At 55.3% G+C, this 25,059-nt stretch overlaps 1 protein-coding gene across 16 annotated transcripts in view; it reads right to left on the bottom strand.

Annotated features, from left to right (window-relative positions):
- Positions 1-25,059, bottom strand: part of MICAL3 (microtubule associated monooxygenase, calponin and LIM domain containing 3) — a 233,225-nt gene that overhangs the window by 26,420 nt on the left and 181,746 nt on the right. For 14 of the 16 annotated variants that reach the window (XM_021921345.2, XM_017945111.3, XM_003905196.4 and 11 more), the window contains 7 exons: positions 16,923-17,173; positions 13,267-13,404; positions 8,604-8,717; positions 7,689-7,829; positions 7,086-7,168; positions 3,286-5,104; positions 2,697-2,791 (listed from right to left, as the gene is read on the bottom strand). In XM_021921345.2, coding sequence (XP_021777037.1) covers positions 2,697-2,791; positions 3,286-5,104; positions 7,086-7,168; positions 7,689-7,829; positions 8,604-8,717; positions 13,267-13,404; positions 16,923-17,173 — 2,641 coding nt within the window. Of the gene's footprint in view, positions 1-2,696; positions 2,792-3,285; positions 5,105-7,085; positions 7,169-7,688; positions 7,830-8,603; positions 8,718-12,074; positions 12,138-13,266; positions 13,405-16,922; positions 17,174-25,059 lie in introns of all 16 variants that reach the window. The other 2 variants (XM_009216749.4, XM_009216751.4) reach the window with 2 other exon arrangements.

Below are 25,059 nucleotides of genomic sequence, written 5' to 3'. Positions count from 1 at the left end.
CATCCATCCTCTAGCTCGACTGTCCCCTAGGTCATCCATCCCCTAGCTTGACGGTCCCCTAGGTCATCCATCCCCTAGATCAATGGTCCCCTAGGTCATCCATCCTCTAGCTCGATGGTCCCCTAGGTCATCCATCCTCTAGCTCGATGGTCCCCTAGGTCATCCATCCCCTAGCTCGATGGTCCCCCAGGTCATCCATCCTCTAGCTCGATGGTCCCCCAGTTCATCCATCCCCTAGCTCGATGGTCCCCTAGGTCATCCATCCCCTAGCTTGACGGTCCCCTAGGTCATGCATCCCCTAGCTTGACTGCCCCCTAGGTCATCCATCCCCTAGCAAGAACATCTCCTCGGTCCTCAGCCGTACCCTAGGTTGGCCATCCTCTAGGTCATCCATCCCCTAGCTCAACTGTCCCCTAGGTCATCCAACCCCTAGCTCGACTGTCCCCTAGGTCATCCATCCCCTAACTCGACAGCCCCTAGGTCATCCATCCCCTAACTTGACTGTCCCCTAGGTCATCCAAGCCCTAGCTCGACTGTTTCCTCGGTCCTCAGCAGTCCCCTAGGTTGGCTGTCCTCTAGGTCATCCATCCCCTAGCTCGACTGTCCTCTACGTCATCCATCCCCTAGCTCGACCACCTCCTTGGTCCTCAGCCATCCCCCAGGTTGGCCGTCCTCTAGGTCATCCATCCCCTAGCTCGACCATCTCCTCGGTCCTCAGCCATCCCCCAGGTTGGCCGCCCTCTAGGTCATCCATCCCCTAGCTCGACAGTCCCCTAGGTCATCCATCCCCTAGCTTGACTGTCCCCTAGGTCATCCATCCCCTAGCTTGACCGTCTCCTTGGTTCTCATCCATCCCCTAGGTTGGCCATCCTCTAGGTCATCCATGCCCTAGCTCAACTGTCCCCTAGGTCATCCATCCTCTAGCTCAACGGTCCCCTAGGTCATCCATCCCCTAGCTTGACTGTCCCCTCGGTCATCCATCCCCTAGCTCAACGGTCCCCTAGGTCATCCATCCCCTAACTTGACTGTCCTCTAGGTCATCCATCCCCTAGCTCGACCGTCTCCTTGGTCCTCAGCCGTCCCCTAGGTTGGCCGTCCTCTAGGTCAGTCATCCACTAGCCTGTCTGTCCCCCAGGCTTGACTTTGACTTTAGTATTCCCTATGTGACCTCTAGCAAATGACTTTGCCTCTGTGGGTGCCCCTGGAGCATGAGGCCTTAGAGGCCACCCTCTGGCTCCAGGGTTCCATGATTGGTGTCCATGGCTTGTTCCTGGGGTCCTGTTCCTGTTCCTCCCTTGCTCCTCACACCTGCTGGGCCCTGGGGAGGCTCACCAAGTACTAGCCTTGGCACAGCCAGCCCAGGCAGCTTCACGGATGGAGAAGCAGTGGGCACACTGCCCACCACAACAACGTGAGGGATGTGGAGGTGGGTGGCCAACCTGACCCAATAGGTTGAATGTCCACACTGTCACCACTGTGGCAGTGAGCCTGGGACCACATTCTCCATTCTTTGCTGCCCCCGAAGGCAGCACCCGTCACCAGTGTTGGGATGTGTTTAGGGACCCACACAGAAACCCAGGGGAATTACAGCTCAGCCCCAGTGCGACCGCCTAGGAAAGCTCGACAGGTAGCCTTGAAGAAGACACACTCTCCCAGTCCCTGAGAAGGTGCAGATCCCAACCCTAACTCAGTAGCTGGCCTGGCTGGGGCACAAAGAAGCCTGGCTCTGCAGAAGGTGGAGCAGGAGGAGAGGTCTGGCTCTCTAGAATCTTCTAGGAGAGCGGCCAAAGAGCTGGCAAGGCCAAGGGAGACGAAGGAGGGGATGAGAAATAAAGCGTCCAGTTTGCTGAGCTATTTAAAGAGGAACTGGTTCAGGCTGCAGGAGCCACCTTCACTGAATGGGCATGTGACGGGCTCAGGCGCACCATGTAGCCTGACTGGGTTACCGGGCAGCAGGAGAGGGCAGACTCAAGTCCAAGCCCCAGAAGCCTTGCAACGAAGGCATGCTACATTCTGGGGAAGCTTTTCACGCAAAAGGGAGGCAGGAAGCAGGAGACAGCCAGGCTGCCCCCAGCCAGGAGGAGGAGCACAGGCCCCAGGGCTCCGCCCACCCTGTATGCTGACAGGTGCCTATTAGAGTGTGCTGATTCCTCTCCCCTCCACCTTCACTGATCCACCCAAAGTCCTGGGCTCTGGAAAGCGAGGGACGGAGTCAGACCTAGCAGCCCTGCAGGTCAGTTCCTGGACCAGTCCTTTAAGACGACAAACCCTCCCTAACTATCAAACCCACCAAGTGGGCAGGACCAGGCACAATGCTCAGTGCCTGAGGTCCCAGCTCCTGCCAGCAGCCCTGGACTGGGCAGTGTTCTCCAGGCCCTGGGGAAGAACAGACAAGGAAGAAATAGACAATGCCAGGCTGCCTCCTCCAGCGAAGAGGAGTGTGACGCAGGAATGGCTCCAGTCTTCACTTCTTCACAAGAAAACAGGAACCCTTGCTGTGGATGCCAACGGCCCCAGCTCCTATGTAGAAAGCCCAGTGTGACCGCCTCAGTGTGTAGGGGTCAACGGTCAGCAGGCTGTGCGCCACTAGCTGTCCATCCCTGGCTTCAGCTTTGCTCTTCCTCTCTACCCCACCAAAGCCCAGCAGTGAGCAGAGGGGCCCAGGCCCCGTGAAGCCCCCCTGCCTGACTACCCACCTCTCGCCGTGACTTCTGCGAGGACCTCTCAAGGACATCATCACTGGAGAGGTCTGAGTCCTCGGAGAAGCTTAGCTGGCGCCGGAGCTGCAGCTCTGTGGAGAGAGGGAGGTCACGTGAGGATGGTGCCAGACAGCAGGCGCAGCGCTCTCCTGATTCTACGTTCCCACATGCAGCGGAGGCTGGGTAGGGGGCTGCATTCATTTTACTTTAAGGGATCCTTCCCCCATCCTGGGGGATACATTTGCCTGGGCAGGGTACAGCTGACCCCAAGCAGGTGGCACCCGGGCCTGCCCAGCCCCTCCTGGCAGCACTGCCCTCTGCCCTGTGCAGGAGTGGGCCCCTCTGGGGTCATCTGACTTTAGGAAGGGCACAAACCTCCATAGTCTTCCTGATACAGTTTCAAGTTGGCTTTGAGAACTCTGTTACGCAGCGTGCTATGCCCTGTGAACCCATGGTTCAGTCCCTTCTCTAGGTCAGCACGGCTCCTGAGAACCCCTGGGAGGTCAGTGGGAGCATGGATCCTGAGAGCCCCAATGACCCGAGCCCCTCCCGCTCTGCCTGCAAGTGGGCCCGGCCGCTGACGCACCTGCCCTTACGACGGGAAGCACCCTGTGCTTGCCAGAGTCCACCGTGGCCCCGCTGGAGGGGGTGCTGGGGCAGGACTTGTCGTCGGCCTTCTTCTTCTTGTCCTTCTTGTACCCAGAGAAGACCGACTTCCACAGGGACTTGGGTTTGGTGGCAGCTTCCTCCAGGAGGTTGGGGCTGGGCTTCTCTGGGGCCCGGCCCTCGCCTTTGGACTTCTTCTCCTTCTTGTTTCTGCGGGGGGAGAAGAGTGATGACCTCTTCTTGCTCTTCCCACTGGAGCCCTCGGATGAAGTGAAAGAGCCATCTGGGCCCCCCGAGTCCGACGGCGCGGAGAGGACCTCCTCGCTGATGGCTTCATGCTTCAGGGTGGGCTCCTCGGAGCCCCTGAGAGTGGGACGTGTGGGGGAGTCGGGCCGGCGCTCCTTGCCCTGGGAGGGTGCTGAGGATGCCTTGCGGGGCCTGGGGGCGCCCGTGGCCAGCTCCATCTGCTGCATCCTGCTCAGTTGCCTGGCCATGGCGTCCCGCAGCGCCTGGCTCTTCACGGACTTCTCTCGGGCTCGCATGCGCTCCTCGGCCAACTCCTTGGCTTCCGCTGAGACCAAGGGCAGCCCCCTCTTCTGTGGCTGCAGCGCCCCCTCCCGAGCAGGCAGCCTCCCGTTCTCCTTGCCCAGGGGTGGGTGGGGAGGCTTCTCCGAGCGCGGCCAGCAGGACGGGGGCGTGAAGAACTTCTCCTGCAGGCTTGAGTCCTCAGTCTTGTCGTCGTAGGTGTCTTCCACGTCGTCAGCGAAGGGGATCTCCTCCACGCTCTCCACAAAAGACTTCCGCACCTCCTCTCTGGGGGGCTGAGCAGGCTCCCGGGGGGGCCGCATCCATGTGACGGGCAAGGGCGGCGGGACCACCGAGGCGCTGGGCTCGGCCTCCCTGAGCTTCCTCCGCAAGGTGGCGGGCTCCTCACCCGGCGGCGGGGGCGGGGGCGGGCTGGAGGGTGGCGTGAGCATGGCGGAGTCCGAGGTGTTGAAGCTCTGGCTGCCCAGTGTCTTCATGTTGGAGGAGCTCCCGTGCAGGCCCAGGCCAGAGCTGCTGGACAGCTCCCTGCGCTCCTCCTGGGCGCTCCGCAGCTCTCTGTCCGACGGGGACCGGGGGGTTGGCAGGGACAAAGGCTCACCCTCTGGCTTTGGCAGGCCCAGCCTTTTGGGGACAGACAGAGGCTTGAGAAGGTGGAGTCCCTCATCCTGGGAGGACTTTTCAACGGAATAGGATTTGAGGGACACTGGCCTGAAGGCAGGCGTGGGGAAGCTGGGCTCAGGCCCCTTGCTGCGGTCCACAGGGGTGAGCCCAAGGCTGCGGCGGATCTCCGCGCTCTTCATCCAGAACTCCTCCACCAGGTCACTCCTTCTGAGGGCCTCGTCCACGGCAAGGGGGCTGCCCAGCCTGTCCTTGGTGTCACTTTGGCTTTGGACAGGGAGAGGGGCCAGTGGGGTGGATGTTTTGGCTGGGACAGGCTGGAAGCGTATGGGGGACTGGGTAGGGGAGGGGACAGTGGCCTCGGTGGAAGGCTGGGGCTGGGAGCAGATGGGGAGTGGGCTGGGTGGGGGCGTGGAGGCTGCCACGGGCGGCCGGGGCTGCGGGCTCCCTGGTGAGGCCGGAGTCCTGGCTTCTGGCAAGGCTACTGGCTGCGATCGGATGGGAGAGTGCACAGCTTTCGGATCTGAGGGGGCATCAGCTTTGGGCTTCTCTTTGGGGAGCAAAGGCTCAGGGAAAAGGCGATCCTCAGGTAATGTCTCCCGGGTGGCGGCAGGGACAGGTGGGAGTCGGGGCCCCTGCAGGGAAGAAAGACAGAAGCCGCTGAGAAGTGGGGGCTTTCACGGCCAGCAGCATCCTCATGGAGCTTTCTCGCTCAAAGCGCCTGCACCTGTGCCTGCTGCAGGACTTCCCCATCCTTCCAGTTGTTACTAGAACAGCTCCAGGAGAACACTTTTCACTTTCTGCCCCAGTTGTTCAGTGTTTAGAACCACTCTGCTTAGTTTAGACAAACTGGGTTTTCAGGGTTTGGTTCATCTCAAATACATCCTATATTCTTTGTTCACTCATAGGAACACAGGCCAAAAGAACACGGATGAATGCAGTTCTCACCCTCCAGGAGGCCCCAGAGCACCAAGATCCCTGACATACATACAGAGGGGCCAGGACCGTAAGAAAACTTACAATAGCTACTTATCACGGTGCATTATGATCAAATTGTCCTCCCCAGGAAGCCCAAAGATGTGCAGAGATTCCTACACCAGTCCTTAAATCACCCCATCCAAGAGTCTCAAACAAAGCCTCCCCATTTCACAGATGGCTGAGCACGGTGGCTCACGCCTGTAATCCCAGCACTTTGGGAGGCTGAGGTGGGCAGATCACGAGGTCAGGAGATTGAGACCATCCTGGCCAACACGGTAAAACCCTGTCTCCACTAAAAACACAAAAAATTAGCTGGGTGTGGTGGCAGGCACCTGTAGTCCCAGCTACTCAGGAGGCTGAGGCAGGAGGATTGCTTGAGCCCAGGAGTTGGAGGCTGCAGTGAGCCATGATCATGCCACTGCACTGTTGCCCATGCCAGCCTGGGCAAGAGTGAGATCCTGTCTCAAAAAAAAAAAAAAATCAATCAATCAATCAATCACCGAATAGTTCCATGCTTCCTAGAATCCCAAAGACTATTTCAAGCAGATGTAGGCTTTGTATTCCAGCTTTCTCCCTCATATGGCCTGCAGACGGTATTTCTCAAACCATGTTCCACAGGACCTGCTGTCACAGTTGGCTTTGCAGCATTCTTCATGTGGTTCACACACCACAGGCTGTCTGCATGGATGTCGTTTTTTTTTTTTTTTTTGAGACGGAGTCTCGCTCTGTTGCCCAGGCTGGAGTGCAGTGGCGCAATCTCGGCTCACTGCAAGCTCCGCCTCCCAGGTTCACATCATTCTCCTGCCTCAGCCTCCCGAGAAGCTGGGACTACAGGCGCCTGTCACCACGCCTGGCTAATTTTTTGTATTTTTATTAGAGACGGGGTTTCACCATGTTGGCCAGGATGCGGCTTGATCTCTTGACCTCGTGGTCCGCCCGCCTCGGCCTCCCAGAGTGCTGGGATTACAGGCGTGAGCCATTGCGCCTGGCTGGATGTTGTAAATTTCAATGGTTATACATTTATTTTAACATAATGTTAAAAATGCATTTGTCGTATCAAACCAATCATCCCATCAATATTATTGCTTTAATTTGAACATAAATTTATTTTGAATAAAATATCAAATATTTTATTATACCACTTATCATAAACAAATAATTATTTTTAATAAATTTATTATAAATTTATTATAAAAATAAATTTATAACATATTTAAACATAATTTTAATATATCTATTATACATTTGTTATGTACAATACATTATTTATTTTTAATAAATTTATGTTTAAATTAAACATGTGGTATGTGGTATGTGTACCTAACACAGTGACATGGGGTAGACGACTCAGGTTTGGGATCAGAGTGGGGCAGAGTTAGTAGGTGCCACCCATGCCACCCAGACAGCCTCATCCCCAAGAGTACTGAGCTGGAACTCCAAGGCCACTCCTGTCACCAACAGCTCCACTTACTACAAGGAGGACGAGAGTTTTCAGTCTTCCTCAGAATGAGGAGGCCAGCAGGCTATGTTAGCCCCAGTTTGGTGGGACCCACACCATGGGTCCCGAAACAGAGGTTAATATGTGTCCTTGGGGTCCCATTAGTTCTCTGTACCCCACAGCGAGCCCGAAACCCTTACCTCTGTTGAGGGGCTGTGGACTGGAGTGAACAGAAGAGCTGATTCCTGGGCAGACCGGATGGGGCTGGTGGCTTGGGAGGGACCTGAAAAGAATGAACACAGGGCCTTACAAGAGGAAGCCCCGCCATGTGCTAGGAGGGCACCCCTATTAGCCAGCCCCAGAGGGCGGAGAGGAGGGTGGAGGGCAGGTCGCTGAGTCTGCTCCCAGTTCTTCTGGAAAGCACAGGTTCTCTCAGAGGCCAGGGTCCTGGAAGCGTCTTCCCGGGGCTGCCCGGCACTTTCTGCAGGTGCTCCTGTCAACACCAGGTCAGAGTGTGGGCTTCCTCCACGTGCAGGCTCTGCACGCAGAGCTTCAGGACAAACCTTCTACCTTCTCCCAGACCCAAACTACACAAGGAAAGGGCCATTGGCCAAAGCATCTGCAGCAGCCTGTGGCACAAGGAGGGTGGACACAGGAGGAAAAGGCAAGGAGCTCCCTGCACCTCGGAGGCTGGCGTGCACCGTGGCTCTGCTCTGAAGCACCTGGCCCCTGAGCCACTCTCGTGTGCACACGGCTCTTGCAGGAATTCTTGAAGTTGTCTCTCCCATCAGTGACAGGCTCACCTCTCTCTTGGTGCTTCGGTGAGGCGGGCAGCTTCTCCTCATCTTCTGATACCCTCAGCTCCGGCTCTGCTGCCCCCTCAGCTGCGTGCCGCAAATGCAGCTCTCTGTCAGCATCCGACGGGCTGTCAGACCAGTGCTGATCTGGCAGAGGGAAGGGGCAGAAGCAGGTGCACACCCTAAGTGAGGCCGACTCCTTTTCCACCTGAGAGCAGCCCCACCACTTGCTCATTTGCAACACAACTGCTCAGGTGCAGACTAGGAGGCCCTTCTTATGCAGGGATAGACCTGGCTACCAGACCACCCCGGCTCCTGAGGGGTCTGGCCAAAAGCACCCTCCTGCCTTGGCAAAGCGGGGCCGCATCAAAGCCTGTGGGGCTGTTTCTTTCTAAATACAGCAACAGTCACACATGATGGACTACGACAGAGAAAGACAGGGTGTGCCTGTGGAGGGTAGGCCTGGCCTCACAGGCCCCCTTCTAGGCACCTCCTCCTCTCAGCAGCCCTGACTGCCACACCAACTCCACAGCTGAGGCCTGCGCCCCCTCACAAGCTTGGGCTCTTCTCATTCCTCCCAGTCTCGCCCCTGACCCCGTCAGGCCCTCACAACCAGACTGCGCTGCAGCACACACCTCCGGGTATCTAGCTTTGGGAGCCAGTCAGCTGGATTAAAGGCCTTGTGTAAAGCCGCAGGTTGGCTCAGGCACCCAGCCCCAGCCGGACGAGTGCAGGCCAAGTCGCCTGGGGCTCGTGGGTAGGTGGTGGTCGGGTGGAATGAGATGCATTCCAGTCATGGCGGAGCCAAGAAGGAACCAGGAGGCCCAATGGCGGCCTCACTGAGCTTGATTTTGCTGGAAAGCATATTGCCTTCATCTTCCCTGAGCTCCCACCACAGGGGCAGGGAGGGTGGACCCCTACCATCATCCAGCTCAGCACCAGTGTCTCCTGGGTCCCCATCCTCTGCTGCCTCCCCTTCTATCTCAGCTGGTTCCGAGTCCACATCTTCCTCTAGGTCATTCTCATCCAACGGAGCTGCAAAGCAGAAAGGTTCAAAGGAAGGAAGAAAAGGAGAACAGACAGGCTGCATCTTCATGGGGGTGAGAGGTACTGCCTTTCTCAGGGCAGTGCCATGCAGGCTCCAGAAGGGAGATGCTGCCAGGCCCAGGGGGCTCTCCACACGCAGCACGGCTGCTGGGGGGCCCAGGGCCCCCAAACACAGGAGGTTGGCATTTCTCAGTGCTAGGGGCCAAGTGGGAAGAGAAGAGCGGCTGAAGGTGGGGGCACTGTTCCTCTTTCCCCAAACGTTGCTGTAGGAACCTCAGTTGGAGGAGGGTGGAAGGGGAAACACTGCTTCTCTGGGCCGAGGCCCAACAGCATCTACCAAAGCCTGGCCATGTGCTGACCGCCTCACACACCAGGAGCCATTCAGCCCTCATAACGCAGGCTGAGCATCCCGAATCCGAAAATCCAAGATCCAAAATGCTCCAAAATCTGAAATTTTCTGAGTGCTGACAAGAGGCCAAGCGGAAAATTCCACAGCAGACCTCACGTGGTGACACAGCCAAAACTTTGTTTCATGCACAAAAGTATTAAAAATATTGTATAAAATTATCTGTAGGCTACGTGTACAAAGTATATATGACACATAAATACATTTCGTGTTTAGACTTGGGTGCCATCCCCAAGATCTCTCATTATGTATATGCAGAGATTCCAACTTCCGAAAGAAATTCGAAATCCAAAACACTTCTGGTCTCAAACATTTTGGATAAGAAACACTCAGCCTGCAATAGAATTAGAGGGACTGTTTCTTCAGCGAGAAGGCTGAGGTCCAGTCGGCCGAGGGGGTTGTCCATAGTGCCGCGTGCAGGGGCACCAGACGAGCTTCCCTTGCAATAATTTAGAGAAATACTTAGGGAGAGCACTGGGGGCTGAGGGTATGTAAAGTTCATCCTCTGGACTCCAAGTGGCCCTTCAGGGCTGCAAAATGAGGCAAAGCCCTCGACAATTTCCCCTCCCCAGGAGCCAGCCCCTAAGCACGCACACACCCTGTCCCCACCTCCCACACTCAGAACTTGCACCGGCAGGAAGAGGGCGGCACGCTATGCTCTGAGGACACTGAGACCCGCACCACCTGAGACCCACAGGACCACTGACCGGGGCGGTCTGCAGGCTCTCCTAGGGTTCAAGCCCAGCCACTCCCAAATTACCCCTAAGGGTTTTAATTTCAGGAGAAAGGAGTTATGCTCTGATGTCCATACACAAGAGTCTGCACAGATCAAAGCCCCAGGCTGGGGAGCAGGGAACCGACGGCGCCCGGTTAGGTGGATTTCTTAAAAAACTGTGTGGAAATGGGAGGGCAAAGCCTCGGAAGCAACGTCTTCTCTCCACAGGCCAGGCACTTAGAAGACGCTGGTAACGTTTTACTCCTTGACCAGGGTGGCAGTTATATGAGTTTTTGTTTCTTTAATAATTCCTTAAGCTTATGTTTATCTTTTATGCACAGTTTGTAAGAGGACGGTTCAAATCTAGTGTTTGAAGAACTGCATGAAACAGGTTTGGAAGGGAACAGACGGGCCACGCCACAGGGAGAGATGGGTGGGTTCCCAGACTAGCTGACAGTTAGGGCCACGTGCCTCCCTGAGATTCCAGAGCGGCCCACGGAGCTGGCCGTGCCAAATGCTATCCTATAGCAACGGCACCTGCTGGGAAGCAGGGGGAGACGCCTCAAGTATTTCTATGGGTTACAACCTCGGTGTGAGAACACTGCTTTTGGCCACTCAAGGAAGACAGTTCCTCAAATACCAGGGAGTGGGACTTCTGAGGCAAAGACAAAAGAATTCCTGGCTGCACTACACCAGTTCTGAAAAGGAGGAACGAAAGCCCCGTTTAGAACAGAATCCGGCCCGCGCCATGGAGACGGCCACTACGCCTGACAGATTTGTTGGGGTGAATCTAGGTGCCCAGGGATCCAGATGGCAACCCTACACTCTTGCTGGCGAGGGAACTGGAGGCCAGCACCAAGGAGACCCACAAAGGCCTCCCAGCCGGGCACAGCCCAGGGCACCCTGGGTTAGCCTGACCCGCCCTGGTGCCTTGGTCCTTCACGTGGCTCTCCTGTAGACTTTCTACTAAGAAATGCCTGTGGTAGAGTCAGGTGGGTGAGAGGTCTACACTCCTCGGCAGGACCTTGAAAGGAACAATCGTCACAGAGACAAAAAACAGGTGAGAAATATCAACGCAGCAGCAGCGGTGTTGAAAGAGACACAGCTTGAGGGGTGGATCTGGGGGTGAAATTCAGGTTAAGACGGAGTGCAGGGTGCTAGAAGCTGCCACGCAGGTTGATGAGCCACGCGCTATGAAAGCCAGGAGCCACTGACCCGCTCAGCTCTTGGTTTCCCTCAGCCGCCAGCTGGGGGGTTCTTGCCCCACTGCCCTAGGGACCCACACTGTCTAGAAGGGGAGCTGGCCGTCTCTGTACAAAGAGCAGTGGCCCTCCCCTGTGGCTGTGTGCCTGTTTCTCCCACTGCCGGGAGGACACAGGGACAGGCCAGTGAAGCCCCATGAGCTCCCATGTGTGCATCCCAGAAGTGACCGCTAGGACAGTGGTGCTGCTGGGGGCACCGCTGCCCTTCCTCCGGCAGTGTCTCACAACTTGTGGAGAGATTTTTGGTGTCTTCATGGGTGGTGGAGGCTGCACGGATATTGCAAGGGTGGAGGCCAGAATGTTAAACCTTCTGTGAGGGAAAGAGCTGTCCTGCCCCAAATGCTGGTAGTCCCTTGGTGAGAAACACACAGTTCCAGAAACGTTTAGGAAGGACAACTCAGGCTGCTCAACGATCTCCTGCACTCGATGAGACGCCTGCAGCTCAGGCTGGATTTGGCTGGTGTCACCCCTGGTCACACCCAGCCTGTCAGCTGAATAGCATCCACCCATCCTCTGCCCATCCCTCTCCACCGTCATCCTCCCATAAACCCCTGGTTTTGACTGCCTCCTTCTCTGATACCTTGGTAGGATGTGGAGTATCTTCTGATTCCTCCCCTTTCACACTCAATCAGGACCCACCTCATCCTCAACACACTTTAAACATCTCAGTGCCAAAAACGTTCCTTTGGCTCTGGCCTTTTTACCCGACTCTATCAATACAAACCTGCCTGTGTCTGTCCTGCCTGCCCTCCTGTTTCCCTCTGAGCTGCCCTGAAGGAGGGGGTGTGCGTCTGATCCATGCAAGGGCGGGCTGTCTGGCAAGACATGCAGGTGCCCCCACCCGCCTCCGCCGCCCTGGCATGCACTTGCAACAGGCCCAGGAGTCTAGTGTTAAGGTACCAGCAGAGCCGCCTAGAGAGAGGTTACGGTGAGTGGGGAGAGAGTGAACATCACCAGACTACCTCCGGAGACCGTCTCCAGCCAGGCCTGCACCGCCGCGCGGCGTATGGAGGGAAGGTCGGGCACTGAATTTAAAACAGACGACAAATACAAAGTTACACAGCAATATGCGTTCCCCACGAGGAGAGCCGAGGTCATCCTTAAAATCCCAAACCGAAGAGAAACTGAGACGGCGTTCAGGACAGAGGCCTGTCCGGCACCAACAAGGGGTGCGAGCCCTGTTGTTAGCCTGTGTGATGGAGAATCGGGATGCGAAGAGAAGAGGGAAAACCCAAGGTAGGGCCGCCGCTGGCCCAGGGCTGCAGAGCGCTCCCAAGCTCACAGGCCAGCCCAGTGCTGCAGGTGTTCACAGCGCCATCACAAGCTGGAAATGGAGGCTGGTCTTGCCTAGAGGTGAAGATTTGGGGCCAGGGAGGAACAAACGTCTTATTAAATGCTGTTTCATGATGGCAGGAAACGCCCCTTTTGTATGCTCAGAGCCTGGCAGGGTGTGTGGCCCGTGACCGGTGCTGAATGAAAATGTGAACACACAGGAGTGACAGCAGAGGTAACACCGAGGGTAGGTATTTGGAAGACGGCACGCTGGGAAGGATGGCACAGCGGCCACCACGTCCCTCAACAGTCTCCACGGTTCTTCTTATTGCTATTTCTTTATTAAAAGAAACCAGAATAAGGTGCATCTTCATCCTACTGTGTGACACAGATCGTCCCACCTAAAGCCTGGGGCTGGTGATGATGCTACTCTAGAGGCCTCCTGGATAGAAATCTCTTCCCAAGACTTCATTTCACTTCCAAACACGCCCCTCCCGCCCCCTTCCTGCCAACACACATTCACGTCCAGACACACTCTGTGAGGGAAGGACCAGAACGTTTTACAAAGTGAGGAAAGAGCAGCCGTGGCCAGAAACATGAGAGAAAGACAGGAAATTCTTGGTTTACCCAAGATCATGTTCGTTTTACCACTTCGCATCAACGGAGAAAGAGTCCACAACCTCTTAATCCACAGAGAACTTTACATATCCTCAGATGAAAAGTGCAGGTGTCACAACTGACAGCAGCAAAGCGGGATGCGCCCGGCTCCCGTGTGTGACCTCACACGAGGCTCTGCCCTGACAGAAAGGCCCCCTGTGGCGACAGAGGCAGCAGGGGAGTGGTGCTGCGGGCACGCTGCAGCCTGCGGCTGGGAGCGTTTACCTCTGGAAGCAGAGGACTCAGAGGCCGGCGCCATCCTCTCTTCCTCCTCTCTCTCACGGATATGAGTCCAGTGCACGTCAGCCTGGATCTCCAGAGGATCCGCCGCCTGCATGACCTGCTGGAGCCTCTGGTTCCCGGCTAGTGTCCCAGGGTCAAGGGGTGGAGAAATGAGGTGGGGAAGGAGGTGATGAAATAGCACGGGAAAGGAAACAGAAAGAGAAGTTACAGCATTGGCCAGGATCAGGATGAATCAGAAAGAAGTAAAAATTAAGAACATGTATGCACAAGTATACACACACAGACAGACACACGGACACACAGACACACACGCACAGTCCTGCTGCTCATTCAGTGTGACCCAGTCATTTCCAGCCATATGTGTACCATTAAATTCAGTGAAGAGAATCACACGTTCCTTTCTGAGACTCCTTTCATTCTAAGCGGCATTCAGGCGACCCATGTGCCAAGATGGAAACAGAGCAGATTCCAGCCTGCTTCTGCAGGCTCAGCCCCCAGGGGCCACAAGGACCTGCTTTGTGCCTAGCACAGTGTGAGACCCCAGGAATGCACTACCCTGCCCCTGCTGGTCACACAGCAAGGTGCCCAGCACCACTCGCCCAGCTGATGGCTGGGTGACGACAGAGGAGGGAAGAGATTGTGTCATTCTGCCACCAGCTGGCCAGCTCACACAGGACAGAGATAGACTTTGCGGGCACTTTGGTTGGCATCTTCTGCAGCTGGAGCTGCTGCTGGAGAGAAACAGTCCCCCTCCCTTAGCGGGCCTCATGCTGCATGCTGGGTCTGAGGCAAGGACATGGATCCCAGTGGAGGGCAGAGTCAGGGGAGGCGATGACTGGGAGGGAAGCAGAGCTCTTTCATGTCCATTTCCAAACCTTTGGAAGTTCACAGGCGAGAATGAGACCAACATCTCTCTGAGGTCAAAGCTCTTACCTGAAAACTCCATGTGGTGCCCTGCTTATCACCTCTGGAAACAAGGCCTGGTTTCTCAGCTATATGGAAACTTACCAGTGGCCCCTCCGGATCCCTGCCCTGTGGGATCCCTGTACTTAGTGTCGGACCGTGCCACGCAGTTAGGTTAAGATAAAGGGACAGCCAGCAACTGGGAAGGGAAGGTGGCTGTTCAGGCAGCAAGAGCAGGTGCCACCTGATCTGAAGGATTTGTGTTCCTGCCAGGAGCCAGCTTCCATCTGGGAACGGGTGACATGCCTCCTCTGAGTCTAACCAGACAATCTGGCTGTGGCTTCAATCACTATGACAGTCTCTTCAAGCAACAGGGAATGTGAAATGAGCAGAAAGGACCAGCAAGACCGCCCAGTGTTATGAGCTCTGCTGTACGTGGGGTATCAGCCCGTTGCTGGAGTTGCTGGTCTTATAGATTTGTGGACTTTTTCTAAGGTCAATTTGCCTTTCTTTATGGTGCTGAGTGGGACTGAGTCACAGCAGAGTCACCTAACAGCCTGGATGTCACAGGACTCTCTCTACCTCCTCAGCAACAAAGAGAAGAGAGGCATTCTTCTCTCAGAGTCCTGCTGTGCTTCCTGCTAATACACGCAGCCCTGGGGACGTATCGACAGCACAAGCCAACATTTCTTCCTTTCTTAGAGAGACATTAAAGTCACCTGTGCTGGTGACAGGAGGTTTCCTGCATCAGAGAAGCAGCCAAGTCTTGGCTGGAGATGAGGAGCTTGCAGCAAAACATATGGGGCATAGGTGGGGCCGCATTCCATGAGGCCACTTCTGGAGCCTTCTCCAACTTCCGCCAGAATCTCTTCTGACTCACATGCTACTTTGCACCTGGCTGTCTGGGCAGGCTGGGACCAGGGAGAGGAGCCCAGCGAGGTGTGTGCAGAGCTCAGTTCCAGGCCTTTGTCTGTGAGATATGCTCTTGGAGGCACATTTTGGATGGCTGCCAGGGAGCTGTGGTAGAAGGTGGGCACGGGGCAAAGGGGGTACCTTTCAATGCCCTCAAATCTTCCTGTGGGAGGTACCTGGCATGGCCACCGGCCTTGCAGATGTGTGTCCTGGCGCAGTACTCCCCTTCTACAGCAGGGGGAGCCAGAAACCCACACAGCATCCGGAATCCCACAGGGGGATAAGTCGGAGGGAAGAGAAGGGAGCAGCGGTGTCCAGCCACTGCCTGCACAGGCACCGAGGTCGGCTGCCCAACAGACTCGCACCTGGGCTAGGGACACAGGCTCCTGTCCGGGACTCTCAGAGTTCAGCTGAATTTGTCAGTATGTGTTTGTGTAGTTAAAGCTCATTTCCTACAGGAAATGAAAAGGGAACACGCTTCGACCCTAAGCTGTGCCGGGGCTCAGAGCTGCCGAGTGATCGTCATCACATGGAGATGATGATGTCTGGAACAGTGCAAACAAAACACCGTGCCCTGGACCAGCGGTGCATGCTCACTCCGCTGGCTAGCAGAGGCCACACCGGCACCTGGCTCTGCAGACACGGCGGCATGGAGGGAGAGCCCAGGTCCACAGACCCCATTTCTCCTACAGCAGACTGGGTGTGGAGTGCGGGCCACTAAGGGCTGCCTGTGGGTCCTGCCCAGCCTCTGCCTCTGGAGGGAAGAGTAGAGAACTGGAAAAGCAGCTCCTTAGGGAGCCGGAGGAAGTCCCTGACCCCGACCGCTCAGGCGGATGCCCAAGGGTGCAGTTCCTTCTGGTCCAACCCACCTCACTGGGGCCAGCATCCCGGAGCTGCACAGCTCCCGGGGGACTGGATCAGGAACATGAGCCCTGTCCGGGATGGGCTTAGGCCTGTGTGCCAGAGAAAACAGATCCCTGGATGAGACTGGGCAGCAAGCACACAGGACCCGGGAGAAGCAGAGACGAGCTCAGTGCCAGCTCTGTGGGGCCTGGGGCCACTGAGAACGCAACCGCTCCTCTGACCACTGCAGGGAGTCACTGGTGCTCAGAAGTTAAAGGTCATGTCCTTCCTGATCATTCCACAGCTATCTTTTGGGGACTCAGATCTCCACTGCCCTAGCTCCGTCTTCCCCATCCCCCAGGCTTCTGTGCTGCCGGAGCAGAGAAAGAATGGCCTTCTCTCTTGCACAGGCCCAACACGTCCCTCCTCATCACTTGAGGCCACACACAGCCAGAGATAGGGGCAGAATAGAAAAATCTCAGAGCAGCTGTCCCCTGAGCCTGAGTCTCCCTTCAGGACACTGTCCCCCAAACGCTGCCCTGGATGCCATCAACTGAGGCACTAAGCTCATAGCCACCTCTGAAACCCTAGACTAGGATCAAGGAATCCTCTAGAAAGCTAAATTCCCTTTCTTTATTAAATAATTTTTTCAACTGAAACTAAAGGGCAAAAAGAGAAAACGAGGAGGAGACAAGAACGAGTGGCCTAACTTGGGTGAGTCCTCAGACTGGCTCTCTGCCTTCTACTTCCAATTTCTAAACCAACGTGCACAAGGGACATTATTTCCACTGCCAACCGTCTGCTCAACGCCACAGTGCCCTTCCCTCTGTCCCCCATGATTAAGGTCGGGAGGGGTGGCCCCTGGGCTGTGCAGGAGGCACGTCCGTGTGACGTCAGCCCCAGAAACCTCTTACACTCACGCATGAAACAGATCACCTTGGGAGACAGGGCAGGGTTAGGAGCACAGATTTTGTTCTGACCTTCACTGGACTCTTCCTCCTCCTCGTCATAGTCCTCCTCCTCCTCCTCTTCATATTCTTCCTCCTCCTCCTCCTCTTCATTCCCAGGCTCAAAGCTCTTCGAGGCCTCTAGCTCCTCTTCACTTTTCCCTTTCAGAAGCGCGTGGATCCGCACGGCCTCCTTCCACGGAACGCCACCCAGGTCAGAGGGGGGCAGGCGAGGCTCCTCCTCCTCCTCGTCCTCCTCCTCCTCCATCTCAGACTCGGAACTACTGTGAGGAAATAACCACACGGCCAGAGTGAGGGAATGAAGAAAAACCGAGAAGGGGAAAGGGAAGAACCACCGTCAGAAGCAACGCGTCCCAGGCACAGCGGCTGCTGAGCAGGTGGAGAGAGACGGGAGGGCAGAGAGAGCGACATCAGCAGGACAGGGTACCCGGGCATGAGGAGCCACCTACCCAAGCCCGACTAAGGGCACAAAGGGAAGAATGTCTCCTGCTCATAGACCTCGCGCGCTTCTCCTCAGGTGGATGGGGTGGGGAGGGGCCCACCGAGGGCTGCCTGTGGGTCTGGCCCAACCTCTGCCCGCTGAGGGGAGCGTGCAGAACTGGGAGAGCAGCTCCTTAGGGAGCCCATGGAAGTTCCTGACTGCAGTGGCGCAAACTCAAGGCACGGCCCCATCCCTCAGGGTGCTTCAACCAGCAAACCCCGAGATCGCTGGTTTAAGTTTCACAGGGCCTTGAGGGCACAAGCAGGGCAGTGGACTCCTTCTGATAGAAACCCATGACACTGGGAATCGAGAATGGTGGTCCTGGCCTGCTGCCTAGTTAGAGGAACTCAATTCTGTGTGACTGAGGCCTGTCAGAAGCCTCTCAGGAGAGCTGTGGGCGTGGTGGGGGAAGCGGGGCCCAGAAAGGCCTGGACTGAACCAGCTGATGATCAAAGTCCGTGTGCCGGGGTGGGGCGACAGATTCCATTTCCCAGCACTCCTCAGAACCCACCATGTGCCGTCGGGACACACAGGGAAATGACGGCAAAGGCACTGCTCACTGCAAAGCCACAGGACAGAGATGACAGGGAAAGGGTGGGGACAAACCTCTAACCCCAGCGCCGTCGCTCCTGTCGGCTGCTGCACTGCCAAGCACTCGCCTCGCAGCTGCAGGCAAGCATGGTTGACATAGGAAGCTGCACCCCCGTGAGAACGCACACGCCACAACGCACACTACCCCAACCGTAGCTCCTCACTCTGGCCACCCTCCTGCAGCAGTGTACCCCACTCCTGCCCTGTGGAGGGAGGCAGGACAGGAACAACACCGGGTTCCCTGCAACCTGTGGGGCTCCAATACGCGCAAAACCCCCAACATTGCTGCATAAATGGAGTTGTTTCTGAGTGTTTCGTGGTCTGATAATTCCCAAAGCATCTTTTTCAGGAGAGGCCTTGCCTGCAGTGAGAGGCTGGGGGCAATCGGCTTTCACGTTAAAGCCACAGCCTGACCTCTGACCCAACAAAACCCAAGAAGCATCAGGCACGAGGGGGCATCTGCCCTGACCTCCTGCGAGGGTGTGTCCTCTCTCTGCCCAGGCAGGCTCTTCCACAGCCCGCTTGTGTGTGAGAGGGCGAACCAGCGAATACGCCACGATGAGCACTGAGGGGCACTGCCAGGGCGACCACTGCCAGGGCGACCACTGCCAGGTGAAGAAGCTCGCCTTGTCCAAAGACAGCACCCCAGCCCTTGTCTTGGCTTCAAGAAGGTAAACCAGACATGCCTGGGATGCCCTGTCGATGGGGCTGTCACTGTTTGCCGGGGGCCTCAGGTCATGTTGCATAGTCTAGTAATGTGACTAGGATGAGGCTTTGGGTTGCACGGTATCCAGTGACCCGGAGACTGAGATCAACCATATGGACAATCAATCAATCAATCATTGCCTATGTCATAAAAACTCCAAACACAGAGTCTCAGTATTCCTCAGGTGAGCAATACTCCTGGCGTATTATCACACATCGATACCGAGAGAGTACGGTCGTCCTGGCCCCACAGTGAGTACAACGGAAACTGAGTCTGGTTCCTTCCTGGACTCACCCTACGTACTTCTTCCCTTGGCTCACTGACACCTGTGCCCTTTCCCTGTAATGAACCATAACCATGAGGACAACCGCTTTCAGTGACTTCTGCGAGTTCTAGCAAACTGTCAAACCTGTGGGTGATTCTGGGAGACTCCGGAACTCACCACTGGGGTCAGAAGTGGGGCAGTCTTGTGGGCTGTATTCCCTCTTTCCAGTTGGCCGATTTCTCACTGTGCCGCACCAGCTCTGCTACTGGCTGGCTGCGGGACTGTGAGTTGATTATTTGTGCTCTCTGAGTTTGCTCATTCATTCACTTGGCGAACATTTCTGAGCACCTCCGGCTCAGCCAGCGGACACAGGAATATGCCGCGAGGAGCTCAGGTAGTGAATTGGCTTCACCTGTTCATTTACCTGAATAAAACTTACTCAATTATCTTCCCCTTACAACGCACTTGCTAGACACTGCAGGGAACACAAAGGTGACACAGAAAAGACTCTTATGCTCAGCTGGGCCCGACAGCTCCCGTCTGTGATCCCAGCACTGTGGAAGGCTGAGGCGGGTGGATCATTTGAGCCCAGGAGTTTGAGACCATCCTGGGCAACCACGGGTACACCCCATCTCTACAAAAAATAAAGATACAAATAATATAAAAATAACAAAAGCTCCTTATTCTCAAGGGGAGGAAAGGTGCACGCACAGCCATGCTAAAGCGTAGCAGAACACAAGCACAGGGGGCGGAGGGCCGGGAGGAGAAGTCTAAAGTGGGTGAACCTAAGAATCTGGGCCATGGAAAACCTGGCATCTGGATTTTGATTATTTTCGGCATTACTTTTACTGGTATTCTTTTGCCTTACGTTGGTGTTTTCATTATTTTCTTATTAATGAACACAATACACAACCTAGTGCATGTCATTTAACACTGTCTGAACACAAAGCAAAGCTCAGGATGCATCTATGCTCATCTCAAATCTTCGCTGGGCCAAGGGCAGGCCCCGGTTCCTCCTTCCCAGCTGAGCAGCCGGGGCCTATGCAAGGCGGCCCAGCAGTTGGCAGCAGGGCAGGGCCGCACTGCAGTTCACTGGGAGGGGCCTCCTCACCCTGCGCCACGTCGTGAGGACAGCTGCACAGGCACAATGTGGGCACTGAAGAAATGTCCCAAGATGAGGCCAGCGAGGCCAGCCCACAGCCGTTAGTGTGGCATCAGCTGGTTCCACAACAGCTCAAGGACCACGGGAGCACAGAAGACAGCAGAAAGCAACGCTCACCTCCGCACCAGCGGCAAACCCAGCCCGCCTCCCAGAGACCTTGGCGCTTGCTTCTGCATGCCGCCCCCAGACAGGCCACCCTCTCTTTGGGAAGGACACAGAGGAACCGGGCGGGGGTTTCCAACTCCTTTCCAGTCCATCATTTTTTTTTTTGAGACGGAGTCTCGCTCTGTCGCCCAGGCTGGAGTGCAGTGGCCGGATCTCGGCTCACTGTAAGCTCCGCCTCCTGGGTTCACGCCATTCTCCGGCCTCAGCCTCCCGAGTAGCTGGGACTACAGGCGCCCGCCACCTCACGCGGCTAGTTTTTTTGTATTTTTTAGTAGAGACGGGGTTTCACCACGTCAGCCAGGATGGTCTCGATCTCCTGACCTCGTGATCCGCCAGTCTCGGCCTCCCAAAGTGCTGGGATTACAGGCTTGAGCCACCGCGCCCAGCTCAGTCCATCATTTTCAAAGGACTGGGGCAGTCTCTGGGTCTGCCCAGGTCCTGCAAGTCACACACAAGATTCGCAGTGTGAATTCAGTGCCTCGAAGCTCCGAGCACCTGCGTCTCTGGAGGGAGGGGGCAGAGGAGGGAGGAACCTGGAGGGAGGGGGCAGAGCAGGGAGGAATCTGGAGGGAGGGGCCGAGGAGGGAGGAACCTGGAGGGAGGGGCAGAGGAGGAAGGAACCAGGAGGGAAGGGGCAAACAAGGGAGGAATCTGGAGGGAGAGGGCAAGATGAGGGAGGAACCTGCAGTGCGGCCGACCTTAGCCTGGAAACTTCTTCAGCACAGAAGATCACTATACCAGAAACAAATGCAACACAGACAACCAACTTCACCCTCCCTCTGGGGAGAGGGTGACTTTTCAGAACAGAGCCTCCCAGGAGAGACGGGGTCAGAAGATCTAGTCATCAGGATCACCTTTCCCACCTCACAGGATCTGTTTTGGCACTGGTGACAACGTATTGCCCTGTGAGATTGCTTGATTCGAGTCTGCCTCCCCCAGGGCCACACTCTCTCCAAGGGCAGGTGCCGGGTCCCCACTGTCCTCCTCACAGGGCCAAGCGTGGCCAGGACAGCAGGAATGTGCCAGGGGCTGCAGTGAAAGCCAGGGCAGGCTTACGCTACTTTCAGAGGTGTCAGAGGTTGCACCCCGACTGTCCCCCAGAAAAGCCTCCATCAGAAGGTGCTGGCTGTTCCAGTTAGAACAGTGTCCAGCAAAATCCTTCCCTGCCTCAGTTTATACCCAGCTACTCAACTCAAAGCACCTGCTCTGAATTTCCCCCCAGCTGTCTTCTCACTGAGACACTGGCGGACCTAGCATGGGAAAGAAATCCAACGGGCACACCCACTTGATTCTAAACAGACAAGGTTAGACCTACTTGATGTGCTCTGCAGCCCTCTGCGTGTCAAGAGGGGTAGATCCGAGGATGACAGTGATTGACGGAGGGCGGCCCTGACCGTGTGCCCGCAGCACAAGCTGCTTTCCCTGGGTAGCTCATTTAATCACACAAATGCTGTAGGTCCCGGGGCTGCTCTGCTTTTATAAATGATGAGACTGAAGCCTAAGGAAGTCGGGTCATTTGCATAAGAAGTTGGGATTCCCACCAGGGCCCACACGGTGTCACACTGTGCCTTCCTGGGTGGTTCTCCCAGAACCCAAGCGTTCCCAGCCAGTAGCCTCTGTCAGAGTGACAAGACCAGGGAGAAGGTCTCGATCAAGCTCCCGACTGCCTGGATGTAACCTGAGAAGTGCAGACCAGGAATTCAAGCAGACCCTACCACGAATGAACAGGCTGCTGCCAGGAACCACTTGAAGTTCCTGGGTGGTTTTCAAAGGGCAACGGGGAACCATGGTTTTCACTTTTAAATTAACCCACTCGTAATCAGAGGGACTCGGCAATCCTCTGTCCTATTGGGCTGTGCCCCTGGGTTTCCCTTCCCTGACAACTGTGCAAACACTCTAATGCTGAGCAGGTGGCTGGAGAAGATGGACATCATGCGGCAAGCTTCACCCGGTGGAAATGTAATCCACGCTAAAACTAGCATCCTGCTCGGCAATGGCTCAGGAACTGCCTCTGCAGGAAAAGTGGGTGAGGCGGGAGGGAGAGAACAGGCAGAAATCCCCACTTATTCACGGCCAGCCTTGAAGGAGCAGCCTTCTCTCACTTGCGTGTTATTCTGACAGAGAGCAACGCGTGCCATCTACTTTCCTGTGACCTCGCCTGTCTCATCAGAAAACGTCTGTGTGTGCTAGCCCTCCTGACTTCTCCCCAGAGCCAAGAATGTGGAAACGCTGAACATCTTCAGCACACGGGCACTGCACCAGCTGCCTTTGCTGCCTGGGGCACATTCTTCCAGAAAGGAAGGCAATCATGGAAAAACACCACTAACATCACAAAGCCAGCTCTCCCCGGGCTTTGGCCAACTGACCTTTCCAGTGAAAACAAAGGTGCTATTTCCAGGGTCTCCTCCAGGAGACAGGCCCCACCTTGACTGCAAGGTAGAGGCATGAAGCGAATTAGGCCTGGGCCAAGGGTCTGTGACAAGGTTTAGGATTTATAGGCGCTTGTGTGACTAAACCATGAATCGATTATGAGACTCACCTGGGGGATCTGTTAGACACTGACAGTCCTGGCCTCCACCCCAAACCCACTGAATTAGATACTCCAGGGAGGGCCTAGAAATTACATTTGTTTTTGTTTTGTTTTGTTTTGTTTTTGAGCCAGGGTCTCACTCTGTCACCCAGGCAGTGAACTCCTGGGCTCAAGTGATCCTCTCGCTTCAGCCTCCTGAGGAGCTGGGACCACAGGAGCGTACCACCACGCTGGCTAATTTGTAGAGACTGGATCTTGCTTTGTTGCCCAGTCTGGTCTTGAACTCCTGGACACAAGTAATCCTCCTGCCTCGGCCTCCCAAAGTGCTGGGATTACGGGTGTGAGCCACCATGCCTGGCTGCAATTTTATTTTTAACCAAGCATCCCAGGTGATGTTTATCATCAGAGAAATTTAGAAAAATTAAAGGGGTGTTCCTCAAATTGTGGTCTTCGGACCACAGCAGCACCTGGGAACTTTTTAGAACTAAAAATTCTGGGGCTTTACCCCAGAGGCACTGAATCAGAAACTCAGCCCAACGTGTTGTGCTTTCATCACAAGCCCTGGGTGACTCTGGCATGGGAAAGCTTGGTTACCAACATTCTCGGACAGGGTGAGTTTGAGCCTAGCCCACGTCCGGGCATTAACCCCCTGTTTAAGGAAACCAATACAAGACGACTGCCTGGCCCTGCCCCTCCCAGTGAGGGAGACCTGTGCTGCACCAGGAGAGGAACAGCAGCAGTAACTCCGGGCATCGGCCTTTGTCCGTGCTTCATATGACTTAATCCTCAAAACAAACCTATCAAGTGCAGCACCTTTGCAGATGAGGAAACTGAGGCATGGAGAGGTTGAGTAAATTGCCAACAGCTAGCAGGTGGCAGAGCTGGACTTCAAATCCAGGCTTTGACTCCAAAGTCAGGTTCTGAAACATCACGCTGCTGTCCCCTGCAGCAGAGGCCGACGTTAAGAGTTCCACTAAACTTGTGAAATGAGAGTTCCTTGGCTGGAATGGTTAATGCCTTAAAATGATACCATTTCTCATCTTCCAGTCTAACATTTCAGCAAGGAAGGACGAGGGCTGGAAGGGCACCCAACTCTGTGCTTGGTGCTGTAGGGAAGACAGAGAAAACCACCACACACTTCCCGTCCTGTGTCCTACGGCCACCCAGGGAAGTAAGACAACATGTATAGCTCCTTCCCCGGGGTGCTGTTTTTTTTTTTTTTTTTTTTTTTTTTGAGACAGGGTCTTGCTCTATCTCGCAGACTGGAGTGCAATGGCATGATCCTGGCTCACTGTAACCTCCGCCTCCCAGGTTCAAGTGATTCTCCTGCCTCAGCCTCCTGAGCAGCTGGAACTACAGGCAGGTAGGCAGGTCCGGATAATTTTTGTATTTTTTGAAGAGACGGGGTTTCATCCTGTTACCCAGCCTGGTCTCAAACTCCTGGGCTCAGGTGATCTGCCTGCTTCAGCCTCCCCAGACTACTGGGATTACAGGCATGAGCCACCGCACCAGCTTGGGCTCTTCACTTTTTTTTTTTTTTTTTTTTTGAGATGGAGTCTCGCTCTTGTCGCCCAGGCTGGGGTGCAGTGGCACAATCTTGGCTGACTGCAACCTCTGCCACCCGAGTTCAAGTGATTCTCCTGCCTCAGCCTCCCAAGTAGCTGGGATTACAGGCGATGGCCACCACACCAGGCTAATTTTTTGTATTTTTAGAAAAGACGGGGTTTCACCATGTTGGCCAGGCTGGCCTTGAACTTTTGGCCTCAAGTGATCCACCTGCCTCAGCCTCCCAAAGTGCTGGGATTACAGGTGTAAGCCACCGCCCAGCTCTTCACTTTTAAGAGACTATTTTTCATTCTGTATAGCACCGAATGCTAATTTAAATTTTTTTTTTTTTTTTTGAGGTGGAGTCTCACCGTCTCCCAGGCTGGAGTGCAATGGTGCAATCCCAGATCACTGCAACCTCCGCCTCCTGGGTTCAAGTGATTCTCTTGTGTGAGCCACTGTGCCTGGCCTTTATTTTAATTTTTAATTTCAATCTTAATTTTTTTTTTGAGATGGAGATTCGCTCTGTCACACAGGCAGGAGTGCAGTGGTGCAGAGGCGTGATCTCGGCTCACTGCAACCTCCGCCTCCCAGGTTCAAGCAATTCTGGTGCCTTAGCCTCCCAAGTAGCTGGGATTACAGGTGTGCACCACCATGCCCAGCTGATTTTTGTATTTTTATTAGAGACAGGGTTTCAACATGTT

This window comes from Papio anubis, chromosome 16 (assembly GCF_008728515.1).
Source record: "Papio anubis isolate 15944 chromosome 16, Panubis1.0, whole genome shotgun sequence".
Classification (NCBI taxonomy): Eukaryota; Metazoa; Chordata; class Mammalia; order Primates; family Cercopithecidae; genus Papio; species Papio anubis.
This window is presented reverse-complemented; position numbering and strand designations above follow the sequence as displayed.